At 42.4% G+C, this 16,451-nt stretch overlaps 1 protein-coding gene across 3 annotated transcripts in view; it reads left to right on the top strand.

Moving 5' to 3' along the window:
* Nucleotides 1-14,734: 14,734 nt before the first annotated feature.
* The window catches only part of PPP3CA (protein phosphatase 3 catalytic subunit alpha), a 330,349-nt gene continuing 328,632 nt past the window's right edge, over nt 14,735-16,451 (top strand). For 2 of the 3 annotated variants that reach the window (XM_007999395.3, XM_007999394.3), the window contains exon 1: nt 15,473-16,270. In XM_007999395.3, the coding sequence (XP_007997586.1) occupies nt 16,213-16,270 (58 nt within the window). In that variant the 5' untranslated portion in view covers nt 15,473-16,212. Of the gene's footprint in view, nt 14,756-15,472; nt 16,271-16,451 lie in introns of those variants that run through there. The other variant, XM_073017515.1, reaches the window with a different exon arrangement.

Genomic DNA, 16,451 nt, shown 5'->3' with positions numbered 1-16,451 from the left:
GGTGTGTGTCCCCACGCCTGACTGATTTTTGTATTTTTAGTAAAGATAGGGTTTCATTATGTTGGCGAGGCTGGTCTTGAACTCCTGGCCTCAACTGATCCGCTCACCTTGGCCTCCCAAAGTGCTGGGATTGCAAGTGTGAGCCAACATGCCCAGACTAATGTTATTATTTCTTGATATTTGTCTGTGTCATGGTTACATAGGGGTGTGTTTACTTTGCAATAATTCATTAAACTATACCATGACTTTTGCACTTTTCTGTATGTATGTCACACTTCAATAGTTTTTTTTTTTTTAAGTACACAGGTTCAAATGAGAAAGTGCTTACCAAATTGTAGTAGCCAATTTTAAAGCTTTTGAACTAGAAGGACTTTCTAGAAAATCTAATCAGTTTGACAATATTCCCTATAAGTCACATGACTACACATTTCTGTGTTGTCTAATATATTCTCTAGATTATTTTAATGTGTCTATTCATAGATAAAAGAGAAAAGGAAGGAAAATGAATATTTGGGAGCATATACACTATGTAAAGCACAATGATAGATGATTTCTATGTTTTTTTTGTAATCCTCAGAAATGTACCATGGGTAGTTAATATTATTCACATTTTTTAGTTTAAGAAATTGAGACTTTTATTTGTTAAATAACTTGCCTAAAGTCATATTCCCGAAGGGTAAATATCCAAGGATATAGCTAGTAAATGTCATTCTGATTTCACGTTATATTGTTTAGCTCCATAAACTATATGAATTGGACATGAACTTGTGTAGCATGGGAAGAATCTATATCTGTCAGAAAACCCGACCTTATGCCATAGCTGCATTATCTACTGTCTATAGAACTCCAGCACAAGATACTTAAACATTCTGAGCTTTGGTCACTTTCTTTTCTTTCTTTCTTTTCTTTCTTTCTTTCTTTCTTTCTTTCTTTCTTTCTTTCTTTCTTTCTTTCTTTCTTTCTTTCTTTCTTTCTTTCTTTCTTTCTTTCTTTCTTTCTTTCTCTCTCTCTCTCTCTCTCTCTCTCTCTCTCTCTCTCTTTCTTTCTTTCTTTCTTTCTTTCTTTCTTTCTTTCTTTCTTTCTTTCTTTCTTTCTGTCTCTCTCTCTCTCTCTCTTTCTCTCTCTCTCTCTCTTTTTTTTTTTTTTCTTCTTGGGAGTTTTGCTTTTTTTGCCCAGACCGGATTACGATGGCGCCATCTCAGCTCACCGCAACCTCCGCCTCCCAGGTTTGAGCGATTCTCCTGCCTCAGCCTTCTTGAGTAGCTGGGATTACAGGCATGCACCACCACATCCGGCTACATTTTGTATTTTTAGTAGAGACAGGGTTTCTCCATGTTGGTCAGACTGATCTTGAACTCCCGACCTCAGGTGATCCGCCCGCCTTGGCCTCCCAAAGTGCTGGGATTATAGGCGTGAGCCACCGCACCTGGCCTGGTTTATTTCTAAATAAAAAACTGGAGACATTTTTGATGCTCCTCCCAGATTCCCTTTACCATCTAGATTATCCATCTCCCGTTTCCCCTAAATATTGATGACAATGTCCCTCTTCTCTACGGAATTGCCTCCAGAGTATTGGTCAAACTGGAACTTCCAACTGCCCTCAGAGACAGGGGTATGGAAAGCCAGCCCCTTGCATGGAGGGGGTACAACTCTGTGGTGCAATTTGTGCGCAAAGCTTGTCTGTGGGATTAGATTGAAGCTAGTGACCAACTGAAACCACTCACTTGCTTGTCTTCTAGTTCTTGTCCTATCTGGCTTCTCTCACACCTCCTCAGGATACTCCCTCAATAAATCATTTGAAAAGAATTTCTATCTCAAACTTTTAGATATAGGCAAAAAAATGTGCTCAAAGTTCATGAGAATAAAATGAAAAAATACATGAAATATTTTATTAGCTATAGAGTACTATAAAAATTTGATATTAGCATTATGCAAATTTATAAAACAAGTAAAATTAATTACCCTTAGAATATCAAAAAAGATCACCTTTTGGGTACCTAGTATACTTGTGTTGTGTCTTCTCTTTCCACATGTCACAACTAGAAACTAGCAAATGCTTGAAATCTGGGCCACTAGGCTAATCAGCCAAAGTGTGTGGTCCTAGGTCATGAGACATTCAAGAGTCTGAAAAGAAAAAAAATGGGTTTGACCAGCGTGTCTTGGTCATAGTGGTTAAGTCTGGTTGAATATGTTTTGCTGATCTAGAGATATCCAATGTTTTTGCTGGAGTGCCTCCAAAACAATTTTTTTACATTGTATTTTTCAGTTGTTAGCTGAAGTTTTATATTGATGATTTAATAATTAAACATAATTGTAATTCCAGCAAATTGTGTATTGCACTTATATGTTAACTATTTCTCATCAAAACAATAGAGCAGCACGTTTAACTTAATTAATTTAGAGAAAATGTCTGCCAAAGAACTTCATTGGCAAAGCCAGTTCTTAATTGTGAAGCAATAACTAAAGTGGAGATTTCTGTGAGGACAAAGAAAACTCTGATTTTGTTTTTCAATTTCAATAAATATGTAAATATGTATCCCCACTATCATCTCACTTGCAAATTCTAACATGTATAAGTCACACATGGTTTTCAGGAGATAGATCAAGTCACAGGGGACTACCCATCAGTCTTTCAGTCTTTCAACCTAGATTAGAAAAGGCACTTTCCTCTTCAATATTTCATGCATTGATGTCTTCCTGGATGCATCTTATGATGCTCCATTATTATCAATTCTCAAATTGTTTATTTGTATGAGACCCCAGAGGTTTTCACATCCTGGAATAATGCACCACAGTAATTTCAAAAGAGGGAAAGAAAGGTAAAGTTTCTGTGATGAGAGTTATGGGGGGGAAAAAAGAGACAGCGCCTTCTAGAAAGCCTTCTTATATTCCAGGGCTATGCTTGTCACCACTATAGCCTCTAGGCCACCCATCATTCTGCCAGACCTCTGGAGAGAAGGTGGCTCCACAGATCTAGACCCAGGATTTGTCCTAGTCAGAGTTTACAGCTGAGAAACTGTGTTACTCTTAGTTTCCCATATTATTTTTAAGTCTAATTATAGGTTCACAGCAAAATTGGGAGAAAGGTATAAAGATATTTCATATACCTACTGCCCCCACACATGCATAGTCTCCTGCTGTCAACGTCCCCCATCACAGTGGTACAGTGCTACAACTGATGAGCTACATGGATACACCATTATTACCCAAAGACCATAGTCTACATGAGGGTTCACTCTTGGTGTTGTACATTCTGTGAGTATGGACAAATGTAGAATGACATGTACCCACCGTCATAGTATTACACAGAGTAGTTTCACTGCCCTAAAAATCCTCCCTGCTCCACCTATTTATCTCTTCCTTCCCACTGACCTCTGACAATCACTGACCTTTATACTGTCTCCATAGTTTTGCCTTCTCTAGAATGTCACATAGTTGGAATCACACACTATGTAACCTTTTCAGGTTGGCTTCTTTCACTTAGTAATATGCATTTAAGTTTTCTTCATGTTTCTTTATTGCTTGATAGGTCATTTCTTTTTAGTGCTGAATAACAGTCCATTGCCTGAATGTACCACAGTTTATTTATCCATTCACCTACTGGAAAATATATTGGTTGGTTCCAAGTTTTGGCAATTATGAATACATTTCTTTATTACTTACTACCCTTTGGTTGTACATAACTGAAATTCAACCAAACTCCAGCTTAAATGCTAATGAATTATAAGAATGTTGTGGGGGTCTCATGGACCCTAAGGGCTGTCATGTAGCTGGGTTGTAGGAACATAGTGGAATTAGGAAATGGAATACCAGCAGTCTTTCTTCTGTCATCTCTGCTCTTTTCTGCATTTCTGATTCATGTTTTTTTTTTTTTTTCTTTCTGTAGAACCACCTTCTCTTCTTTCCTAGTCCATATGGTAGAATAACATGGCTGCTGAAAGCTTCTTAGTATCAACATGACCTGTTTTCCAGAGAAAAGACTGAATTTAGTTTTTCAAAGAAAGAAATCTCATGGGAAAAGAAGGCAACATGTATCCAATCTTGATCTATGGAACTATAACCTTGAGATGGGGCCATGTAGAATCATGTGGATAAGTCATCTTTGAAATGAGGCTTCTGAACAGATAAAATATCCGACATACACCTAATGCCTCCCCAGTCTGGGCAGAGGGGGTACTGCAAATATCTGGGACAGATCTCAGTTCTGAGATGAGTCAATATATTTCCTGTTTTAGGAATATTTTCATTTTATCTATCAAGGAATTAAATGCTATATTCCGTGAGTTAAAAATTTCGGGCAATGGAAGGTACATCACTTGGGGATTAGAAAAGGGGAAGGAATCTGCCCAGGAAATTCATCATCCTTATTCTTAGGATGGTAAATTCATTGTGGGTGTGGGAGAAGGAGCGTAATCCGAAGTGAGATAAGAAGAGATTATTGGCCCGGCGCGGTGGCTCATGCCTGTAATCCCAGCACTTTGGGAGGCCGGGGTAGGCGGATCACGAGGTTAGGAGATCAAGACCATCCTGGCTAACACGGTGAAACCCCGTCTCTACTAAAAATACAAAACATTAGCCGGGCATGGTGGCAGGTGCCTGTAGTCCCAGCTACTTGGGAGGCTGAGGCAGGAGAACGGTGTGAACCTGGGAGGCGGAGCTTGCAGTGAGTCGAGATCACGCCACTGCACTCCCCCCTGGGCAACAGAGCAAGACTTCGTCTCAAAAAAATAAATAAATAAAAATAACTAACTAACTAACTAAATAAATAAATAAATAAAGGAGAGATTATTGCTTTTTTCCCCACTGCATCATTAAGTCGGTGATCTGGTCATTTTCCTTGCACCATCCCTTTATCCAAGAGGCTATCAGTTCTGACTAACATATGCTCTCAACACCTCGACCCTGAGCCTCTCCCAAACTTTTCTACTTCCACAGCAGCTCCCTGTGGACTTGTATCTGCATCTTTGTCAGACCACTGTCCTCGTGCTTCCTTGGCCTTTGCCCGAATGTGGAGAAAGCAGGAAGTGCCTAGGAATTCGTATCTCCCTGACGCTGTCTGATCACACAAGCCTGGTGGGTACAAATACTCAGCTCCCTGATCCCTGATGGGGACAGCTCAGAGGTGTGACATAAGTCTCCAGAGGACCCCTGCAGGATTGGGCCAAAGTTACCCTCTTTGCTTGACATATCACCCTTGCTTGGCTTTCTTCCCTTCCATGTCACTTTTCCTCCTTCCCTCCTGGTTTTTCCTTGGAACACTTCTTAATAATCACCTTTATATTAATATTTATCTTAGGGTCTACATCTAGGTACCTTAGATAGCTGACTATGCATTACAATTACGCACGAGGTAGGTATTATATATTTAGGAGAACAGAAATTCTCAGGTTGTGAATAAGGAACAAAAAGTAAGTTTTCACCCAAAAAAAGTTAAATTAAAAACTTTAATTTTTAATAAAGATGTAATGCACTCTGTGTGTGTGTGTGTGCGTGTGTGTGTGCATGCGCATGTATGTGCATATGTTCCACAGTCATTCCAGGACTAACTGTGGCATGTCAAACAGATAAGACAAATGTCCTAGTCACTGGGTTGTAATGAGTAGCATATGGGTCCCACAGGACTAGATGGGTTATTTAGATATGCTGATTGGCATATTACTCTTTATAAATGTTTGATCTCCAATTTCAGACATGTGGGAGAATCACATAACTCTGCCTCCCTTGAAATTAGGTTTAACCAAATGATGAGTTTAGCCTATGGAATGTGAGTGTGGTCATTCACGAGTATCACTTCCAGGCAGAAGCATTTGATTGCTAGGGCTTAGACCTTCAGCCCTCTCCAGCCCTGCTGGGTGACTGTGGAAGCACGTGTTAATATTTGTGCTATCTGATTGTAGCAAGCTGGAATGCTGAGTCAGCCTGGAGGGCTGCCCAGACCTGCAGAGAAATTCAAACTTTTGTTAAGCTACCGAGATTTTCCATTTTTACTGCAGCATAGCCTATAACCTGCCTGATCATGACATGGAAATAATCATGGAGAATATTCAGTTAATAGCTCAAAAATTCACTAAGACTACCTAGTCAAAGTCTATCTATCCCTCTTTCCATCCATACTGATTTTTCTCCTTTCTTTTTTTTTTTTTTTTTTTTTTTTTTACTGAGTGTGCTATAGAAAAACAATGGTATAGGCAAAGATGAAAGTAGAATATGGTCATTCTCTACTGTAGATAAGCATTTCCATAAGCACCAGAATCAGTAGATGAAAACTTATAGAGGGCATAAAGTAATACTCTTAGCTGCTCTTTTTAGGGGTCTTTTGGTTGTAAGGAACATAACACTCAAACTAACTGTAGAAAATAGGGCTTATTGTAAGGGTACTTAGGGGTTTATATAGCCAGAAAAAAATTAAACAATCATGCCTTGGAAGGACAAAAAGAACACAGATTTTGAAATGTCTCTTTCTGCTCTCTCCACCCCTGTTGAATCTGACCTATTACCCCTCTACCCAGAATGGCTTCATCTGTTTACACACCTTGCACATGAATCATGTGCTAGTGGCTACCTTAACCCCAGCCTGCAATTCCCTGTATTCAAACAACAACCATACACTTTCCTCTGAATTTTAAGGGCAAGCCCTTCACAGAGGGCTTCTGGTTAATCCAGCTTACTTGTGCAAATTAGATTAGGGAAGTTAAAGGTTACCAGCCCATAGATACCCCCTAGTCAGATGTTCATCCACCCTAGTCCAATCTCCTGTAATGGCAGTGATTAAACCTGTGACCTGATGATTGCTTGGCAGGTGAGGCTACTGAGCATTTTACCTACAGCAGGGATGTGGGCAGGACAGGCACCCTAAAGCATATTAACACTTTTTCCAGGACTGACTAGATTTCTCTGCGCTGGGCATCAGGAACACCTTGAAATAGAGAGGGAAACTCTTTTGAGGGAATGCTCCTAAACAACCATAACCCAAACTGTATCCACTTCCTTTCTGAAAATTGCTGCTATCTGTCCTAATTTATCACCAGGGAATAGCTTAGATGTTGCAAGCAAACAATAGAACCGTTTGTGTATTTGGAGAAGGAAGAGATATGAGTAATACTGGCCTTCCCTTAGATCTATATAAGTAATTATTCTTACAGTACGGATGTGTGAGAGACACACCTCATGCTAAAAACTAAACTCCTGAATTCCATTTGTCATCCTCAAGGCCTGAGTCAACTCTCTACTCTACGAAAGTTGACTTTGTAACTTTAAAAAACCTAAGTGTTAAATTTTAGCTTTTCCTAAAAATCTTTTGAAATATTTATTTAAACTATTTAGAAGATTAGAAAAACTAACACAGACTAGCATTGTAATCAAATATTTGTTTTTTTTTTTTTTTTCCAACAAACGTATATTAAGCACCTGAAATATTGTAGGCATTTTACAGGCATTGGAAATTCAGCTGGGAACAAAACAAAGTCCCTGCTCTCAAGGTTCATATTAGCTAACTAGATGACAGAAGACTAACAAACAAATAAGTCAAACACAGCATACATACAGATGCAATGTCAAGTAGTTATAAATACTGAAAAGGAACTGAATCCCTGTAAAGAGGCAGAGAGTGACGAGGCACTATTTTAGTTAGGTATACAAGTCTGCTTTGTCAAGATCACAAATAATTTCCCTTTTCATTAAAATCAACAATCAAATTTCAGTTGTCATTTTACTTATCATATCAGCATGGTTGACACAATGCATTTGCTTGACTGTGGAGACATTACCTTTCTATCCCAGAAGCTGAATCTTTCAGTTGGTTTTGCTGGTACCTCCTTTTCTTCCTACCTTCTAACTGAAATAAAGTACTATTATGCCCACGATTTCCAATTTTATACACAGACTTTCAAGTTCAGGCTTATATATCCGACTGCCCACATGCCATTTCCACTTCCATGTACAATATGCGCCTCAGAGTTAACATATCTAAAGCTAATTTTAGATCTTCTCCACCAAATATGCTGTCCATTTCTAATGTTTTCTTTCTTAGTAAATGTTAACTCCTCTCTTCCATTCGCTGAGACTCAAAATCTTGTAGTTCTTCTTGATTCCTTTTTTTTATTTTTTCTCACATCCTGTATCCAATCCTTCAACAAATTCTGTTAGTTCTACTTTTAAAATGCACTTGGTATTGGATGCTTTTCACCACTGTCTTCTAAACTATATAACCCAAACTACCTTAGTTCCATTGGATTATGACAACAGTCTTTTAACTGCATCTTCCCATTTCAATTCATTCTTCCTTCCCTCCATTACATCCAGGGTCAGTTTTTACAAAAGAATGATTGTTTTCTTTGAATTTAAGTCCTACCATATCACTTTCCTAACAAAATCCCTTTCATTTCACCCAGAATAAAATTCAGTCATTCCTATGGTTAAGGCCCTACATAATCTGACCTTTCATGATCTCCCTAACCTTATCTTGTACCACTCTTTCGAGTTCATTCTGCTCCAACTTCACTGGCTTCCTTTCAGAGTTTGTAGACTCTTAACACTGGACGTTTGCACATGCACTTCCTTTTACTGGGAACTCTCTTCTTCCACATACTGGCATAAATATCTTCATTATTTCATTTGAATCTCTGTTCAAACATCACCTTCTTAGGGAGGCCTTCCTGGTCCAAGCTGTCTACAACAAGTACAGCAGTACTTTAGTATCTGTGGGGTTTGGTTCTAGGACTTCCTGAGGATACCCAAATCCACAGATTTGCATGTAACCTATGCACATCTTCCTGTATATTTAAAATCATCCCTATATTACTTATAATAGTTAACAAAATGTAAACGCTATGTAAATAGTTATTACACCGTCTTGTTAGGAAATAATGACAAGTAAAGAAAGTCTGCACATGTTCAGTACATATGTAGTTATCTTTTTTCCCAAAATATTTTTGATTCAAAGTTGGTCTAATCTATGAATGTAGAATCCACAGATATAGAGGGCTGACTATAGTACCCTTTGTCCCATCACTTCTGTCAATGTCCTTAGCACTGTGCATTGTCTGCACTTATTACTTAGTTTGCCTGACATGTTTTTTTGTGTGTGTGTAACTGCTATTATTTTTTCTTTACTGTTATCTCTCCTCACTAGAATATAAGTTTTATGAGGTCAGAGATTTTGCTTTGCTTTGCTTTTTTTCATAGTATATTCCTAGTGCCTGATATGTATAAGTGTTCCATAAATACTTTTTTTTTTTCTCTTGAGACAGAGTCTCGCTCTGTCGCCCAGGCTGGAGTGCAATGGCACGATCTTGGCTCACTGCGACCTCCACCTCCCAGGTTCAAGCAATTCTCCTCCCTCAGCCTCCCAAGCAGCTGGGACTACAGGCACCTGCCACCATGACTGGCTAATTTTTGTATTTTTAGTAGAGATGGGGTTTCATCATGTTGGCCAGGCTGGTCTCAAACTCCTGACCTCAGGTGATCTACCCACCTTTGCCTCCCAAAGTGCTGGGATTATAGACGTGAGCCACCACACCAAGCCTCGATAAATACCTTGTGAATATATGCCTTTCACTAGCCATGAATAGTAGTTAAAAAAAAAAAAATCTCACTAATTGGAAATAAATGGAAAGAAGGCTAGCTGATTCTTCTAAATGGTAGAATATTTACTTGCAAATTCACGAATTTTTAATCAATAATTGGCAAAATCTGTTTCAAGTAAAAAATACATCTTTGCCAACTTAGATGAGTGAAACTCATTACTAATTGCTATATTGATTTTGTATATGCAAATGTGCTTTTAGAGGTCCTGACAAACTTTCTCCTAAATTGATTTACCGGGTCTCCTACAATTTGTCTGTACCTGTAGTTTGATTAGTAAGCCTTTTACTGATATTGTTGAAGTCATTCTCAAAGCACCTAAAATGTAAACTTCAGCTCATTTCATGTCAAACATTCTGAAATTCAAAGTTTAGAGAATCCAGAATACATAAAGTTTTACAGTATGTATATTTCTTGGATGTTTAAAAATATAATAGCACATATACTTTAAATGCAAATATTTATGACTTGGCACCATTAATGTATTTATAATTTTCAAAATCAGTAATAAAATTAAAATTCAAAGTAAGAGAAAGGACTAATAACATTTCTCTCCAGCATATGTGTGTGTGTGTGTGTGTGTGTGTGTGTAGGGGTTGGTGTGCATGTTTTTAATTTTATGAGTCATTGAAATTTCTCTGAGACTAGGAACTATATTACTTAGGCTAGTAGCTTATATAGTGGATACCAATACATTTTAAGAATTCATTCAATAAAATTTGTTGAGCACCTACTCTGTGCCCAAAACTAGGATACGAGATGATGATACAAATCTATTAAGAAATAAAATAAATATGATAAGTTATTAAATACAAATGAATAATGATCACAGATTGTCTTGCTAAATTCTATGTAAAATACATATTTCTGCATTACATTTAGCGTATAATTCCATAAATTTTAGTTTAATCCTAATGGGGAAAAAATTAAATTTATTCCTGGATACATTTGATATAAAAATTTTTTATACTCCTTGAAAAATAGCTTTTCTAAATGGGTAAAACTGCCTTCTGAAAGAAACAAGGCTCAACAAAATTTCAAGAGCAATGAAAAAAATAAGCAATAAAACTTCCTTTTAGTTTGAACCTCAAATTAGATCTATGTAGAACAGCATATTTCATAGAACCTCTATGGAAGCAGGGTAGAACTAGACAATGTGAGAAGGAAATGTCACAGGAATTAGCTTGAAGATGATAAATCAAAGTCTCATATGTATTCATGGCCCTATCAGGATTGACTGTCTACTTTGCAGGTTCCTCAGCATTGTGTTCCACTAACTTAAGTGAGGATATGGCAGACATACTGCTGTCTACCATTAGCTACTCAGAAAAAAGTGAATGCCTCAGAAGCGTCATAATCAGAAGTTATTTATTTATTTTTATTTTTTTTGAGACGGAGTCTCACTCTGTCACCCAAGCTGGAGTGCAGTGGCATGATCGCGGCTCACTGCAACCTCTGCCTCCTGGGTTCAAGCAATTCTTCTGCCTCAGCCTCCCGAGTAGCTGGGACTACAGGCGCACACCACCACACCCGGTTAATTTTTGTATTTTTAGTAGAGACAGGGTTTTACCACATTGGCCAGGCTGGTCTCGAACTCCTGACCTCGTGATCCATCTGCCTCAGCCTCTCAAAGTGCTGAGATTACAGGAGTGAGCCACTGCATCCCGCCATAATCAGAAGTTAATACTCAACCGTAATATCCAAATGCTAACACATTCATCCAAGAATCAAAGGAAAGTTCAAAATTTTGAAAGCCCGATATTTTCAAAACAGAATATAACATACAATATTTTATTTTATTTTTTAAAATAAAGCATCTGATAGAGCACTTAATAGTAAACTAAAACGTACTTAGTTTACTATGATTTGCACCAATGGAAGTAAGCTCTGTGGAGCACTTAAATGCACAGATGATTCCAAATCCACAATATTTTCTTTTTTGCCCACATATTTATCTTCATAATTAGTTTTGGTATATCTAATAGTTTTTCTTCTCCAATAGAAAGAGGAAGTAGCACCTCACACCTAGATGTTTGCAGAGAGAATATATATCTAATGATCATATAATAAGACTTTTAAATCCTTGAATGAAGGAACAAAATCTTTGAATCCTTTTTTCCTCCCTACGTTTTATGCATCATGTAGCATAGGACTTAGTACAGAATAGGTGTTCAAAACACAAGTGGTCAAAGAATATTCATTTACAGATAATTAAGATTTGATGCTCATGTATTAAAAGAAGTAAGAGTATTTTTAATCTTCTGGTAGTTCTCTTATATTACAGTAAAACAATAATTCTAGGTTTTGCTAAGGATTGTATTTTTTGAACTAATATATTACTTTTGCAAATTAATTTGGTAATATTAGCTATTCTAACAAACATATCTCCACATTTTAATGGAGTAACAAAATAAATGGGTAAAGCCTAATGCATATTTTCTTAGTAAGTGGGCAGCATTCCTCTGTGTTGTAATTAAGGGATTCTCCTCTTTGTCTCTGGGGTTCTGCCTGCCCTGGGTCTTAGAAGTCTCTGCATTCAGCTAAGGATGGGAGTCCATAGACTAGAAAATGTATAACCGCTGCTTAACTGCCTTGGCCTGAGAGGGACCAACCACCTCAGCCCACAGTTTGTTGATCAGAACTAGTCACATGGACCTACTTGGTCAGGCTAGAAATGGGATCCCTCACTGGGCAGACACTTTCCAGAGTGAATTATACTAAGGAAGGGAAACCACATTTTTTTGGTAGACAAAAAGTTGTCTTTTTTCAAGTTTTTGCCCGCTACGATTTCTTGATAAGCAGGACATTGTCAAAGTCAGCATCTGGGAACTGAAGTAATCCCTTCAAAATGTAAATTCCAAATATAAGGTATTCTCATGCAAGCAGTAATATAATTATGGACTGCTAGGGCAGTCTAATATGGGGGTTCCCAACTCCTGGGCCACAGAACAGTACCAGTCTGTGGCCTATTAGGAAATGGACTGTACAGCAGGAGATCTGCAGCAGAGTGAGCAAACATTACTTCCTGAGCTCTACCTCCTGTCAGATCAGCAGTGGCATTAGATTCTCATAGGAGTGCAAACCTTACTGTGAACCGTGCATGCAAGGGATCTAGGTTGCATGCTGCTTATGAGAATTTAATGCCTGATGATCTGAGGTGGAACAGTTTTATCCTGAAACCACCCCCCACTACCATCCAAGGAAAAATTGTCTTCCATGAAACCAGTCCCTGTTGCCAGAAAGGTTGGGGACCTCTCGACAGGACAGAAAAAGAATGGCAGTAGGAGAGGGTAGGACATCTGAAACACTATCTGAATTAAAAAGATGATCTTAAAAAGATGATACTTCAGGAGGCCAAGGGTACGAACGCAAGTTGTTGCTAGTTAATATGCTGCTGTCCTGTTTCCCTTAGAGCAGGATCCAATTTTGTTTAAGAGGTGTCAGTGTTGCAGCAGTTATGGAATCATACACAGGCATTAAAAGTTCCTGTTGATAATGTGTTGGGAAGTGGTTATGAGTCATAACTTTTTTTTCCCCACACATACCTTAGCTAGGAGGTGTCCTAGACTTGTAGCGGACTAAAGGGTGTGCCTGAAAGGTGTGCCTTTATTTCCTATCTGTATCGTGTAGTTTTATATGGTGCTGACATTTTAAGCCTTCTGATCTTGGTTCAAAGATGTTTATCCTATACCCAGTAAAAAGTTAGTCCAAATAACGGTGGGAACTTCATTTTTTTCTAATATGTAGGAGAATGTCTTGGCCTTGGAAATGAGCATCCCTGGACATGGTTTCCTGGTCTTTCTGAAGCAGGCCCTCTTCACCCACAGGTCTTGGCATCGCTCCCTCACTGTGTGCCATCTGGCCAGGGACCAGCTTCCCAAATTTGCCTTAGCAACTAGCTCTGCCTGTGCTCAGGAGGTTGTTTTAAACAACCCCTTCCTGAGGAGATTACAGTGACCTCTCAGAGCTCATAATTTTATGTTCTCTGAAAATTCTAGGCTTTATTGAGGGCAAGAACAATTTTCGAATACACTCCCTCCCCACCTAATTACCCACCACAGTGTCTGGCATATAAATAAAAGGAGTACAGAAAATATATTTATTGAATGAATTGTCTAATTGTCACCCAGTGTCCTAGGGTTGGAAATTGGGCAGCAGAATCTCAGTGCCAGTGGCAGGCTCCCTATCCTGGTGGGATACACCCTGCGTCTGCTCTTTTTGCTAGGCCTCCACAGAGGTATCTAGTGTGTGTTTCTATACAGTGCAGTCCACATCAAAGCCATGCTGCAGTACAATCAGTCTCTTACTCAAAATTAATTTTCAAGTTTGAGCTTTAATCTAATCCTTGTCTCCAAAACACTTCTGGCTTCATCTCCCAGCTCCCTAAACTTTTTTTCGTTTTCGTGTGTGCCTGTGTGTGTGTGTGGTATCTTAAATCTTTTATTGGACCCGTGGTCAATTGAGGAAATAGGAAAAACCTGATACTGAAGGACTTTGGAAATAAAACAGGAGAGACGAAGGGTGAGAAATTTATTCAGATTTCTTCAAAATTCCCCCCAAAACCTCCAACCACGTTGCCAGTCCTTGGGTGCTGCGGTTGGTCGCGGAGAGGGGCTGTGTGGAGGTGACCTTCTGGTAGACGGAGACCCGCTTTTCAGACTCCGTGGCACAGCAGGCGGGCCAGGAAGGAACATTTGGGCCACTATCACTCTTAGCCCTGCCGCGCCTGACTTTCTCTCCTCTAGTTTCTTTTCAACCGGAGGGACAAGTGTGGGGATCCGCTTTGGACTCCAAGGCCCTGCCCGCACTGGCAGCACCAAACGGGTGTAGAATGACTCGAAGGAGAAGGGAAGGAAGATGGGTGTCAACTGTCCCGGCCAGTGGCTGCGTGTGTGTGTGTGTGTGTGTGAACAGGGAAAAGGCCACCCTTTCCCGTGTTTCTCCCGTCTCCTCGGTTCTTGGAGATTCGCAGGGCTGTCCCAGGTAATTCCGAGTTGCCCTGGGTCGCTGGGGCTTGATCCGCATGCTCCTCCGCTAGCCCGCTCCGGCGTTCCACAGCGCGCCGCCGCTCGGTGTGCACGCCTGGGTGGGACACAGTAACAGCCCCTACGCCGCCAACGCAAAAGCAAACACAACCGTACACCCCATCGCAGTCGCAGCTTTTCTCCGCAAGGTAAGTTGTTTATTCGTCGCCGTTTTGGCGAACCTCCCTGGACAGCTGCGGCAGCGACCGCAGCTGCGCCGTGGGCGCCGAGCTCCCAGCCTCTTCCTTCCTCCGCCCTCTCAGGGCTGCCTCTTACCCCCACCCTCTTCCCTCCTATCCCCGCCTTTTCTCTTCTTGCCCTCTCGTGGGCCACGCAAACACCCGGAGACACCCTCTGCACTTGGCTACTCACACTGCGGCTTAACCCAGCCGACAAGGCACGCTTGCCAAAGAGGCGCGGGTGTGCGTGTGCGGGGTCCGCGTTCAGAGGCCAAAGGAGGGTGGCGTGGTAGAGCCCTTCTCCTCCCGGCCGCGACCCCTTGCCCACTCTCTTTCCCTAATCTCGGCCTGCCAGCAAAAGTGACACCTGAGCAGGGACTGGGCGGTGGAGGCTGCAGGCCCGCTGGTCCGGCAGCTGGGAGAAAACAGAGCAAGGGGTGGGGACAACGAGGAGGAGCGGGAGGCGGGACGAGCGGAGAGGCCGCTACCTGGCACTGAGTGATGTGCACTCTAGCCAATGAACGTGCGGGACTCCGACGTCGGGGCGGGAGGTCGGGGGCGGGCTCAGTGGGGAGGAGGAGGCTGCCGGCGCGCAAGAGGCGGGGGCCGGGAGGAGGAAGGGGAGGAGGCGGAGGCGGGCGCGGTGTCGGCGGCGGCGGCGGCGGCGGCGGCGGCGGCGGAGGGGGGTAGGCTGTGCCCGGGACTGTGTCTGCCGAGCTCCGCGACTGTGCCTGTGTGAGTGGAGGAGCGGCGCGGGGAGGCAGAGGCGAGCGCGGGCGATCGCGGCGGCGGGACGTCTCCGGCAGCCGCGGCACCAGCGGCGGCGCTCGGTGTGGAGAAGCTGCGGCAACAGCAGCAGCAGCAGCAGCGGCAGCAACAGCGGCAGCGGCAGCAGCAGCGGCAGCAGCGGCGGCCGCCTCTCCGCCGCCGGGGACGCCAAGGTGCGGCTGGTGGCACTGACATCGGCGGCCCTGCCTCTCCTCCCTCGCCCCCGGCCTTCCCCATGTGATCGGTCTTAATCCCGACCGTGTGTGCGCGCGTGGTGCTCCATTCCGCGGTGCCGGGTCTCCGTGCCGGGGTGGGTGCTCTTGTGTGCGCTTCTTCTCCCCATCCCCCTTCCCCCAAGAATAAAAGAAGAACCGGGAGGCGTGCTTAGAAAATAAATAAATAACCACCACACACGCGCAGCCCAGAGCGAGTCGGCGGGGCTGGCGGCAGCGGCGGAGGAGGAGTGAAGGCGGCGGCGGCGGAGGAGGGACGCGCGGAGAAGGCAGCAACTTTAAAGCCAGCTCAGAGCCTAGACCTCCAGCCGAGCGGTTTGCAGCGCGGCGGCGGCGGCGGCGGCGTTGAGTGTCTGGCCCGCCGGTCCGGTCGGGGTGTGCAGTCGGACGGACGAGCAGCGCGTCGCTGTCCTCCGGCGGCTGGAGATGTCCGAGCCTAAGGCAATTGATCCCAAGTTGTCGACGACCGACAGGGTGGTGAAAGGTAAGCGGAGCGCCGCGGTGGCCTGGGTGCAACGTGTGCCGCAGGCGCCTGGGCAGCTCGCCTCGCCTCCCCTCCCCTCCCCCGCCCCAGGTTCTCCTCTACCCGCTCCAGCCGCGGACCTTCTAGGATATTGTGCAACCCGCGAACCCCCCGCCCCCGCGGCGCCCTTCCCCCACGCGTC

This window comes from Chlorocebus sabaeus, chromosome 7 (assembly GCF_047675955.1).
Source record: "Chlorocebus sabaeus isolate Y175 chromosome 7, mChlSab1.0.hap1, whole genome shotgun sequence".
Taxonomy (NCBI): Eukaryota; Metazoa; Chordata; class Mammalia; order Primates; family Cercopithecidae; genus Chlorocebus; species Chlorocebus sabaeus.
The sequence above is the reverse complement of the archived record's forward strand: the minus strand, read 5'-3'. Positions and strand labels throughout refer to the sequence as shown.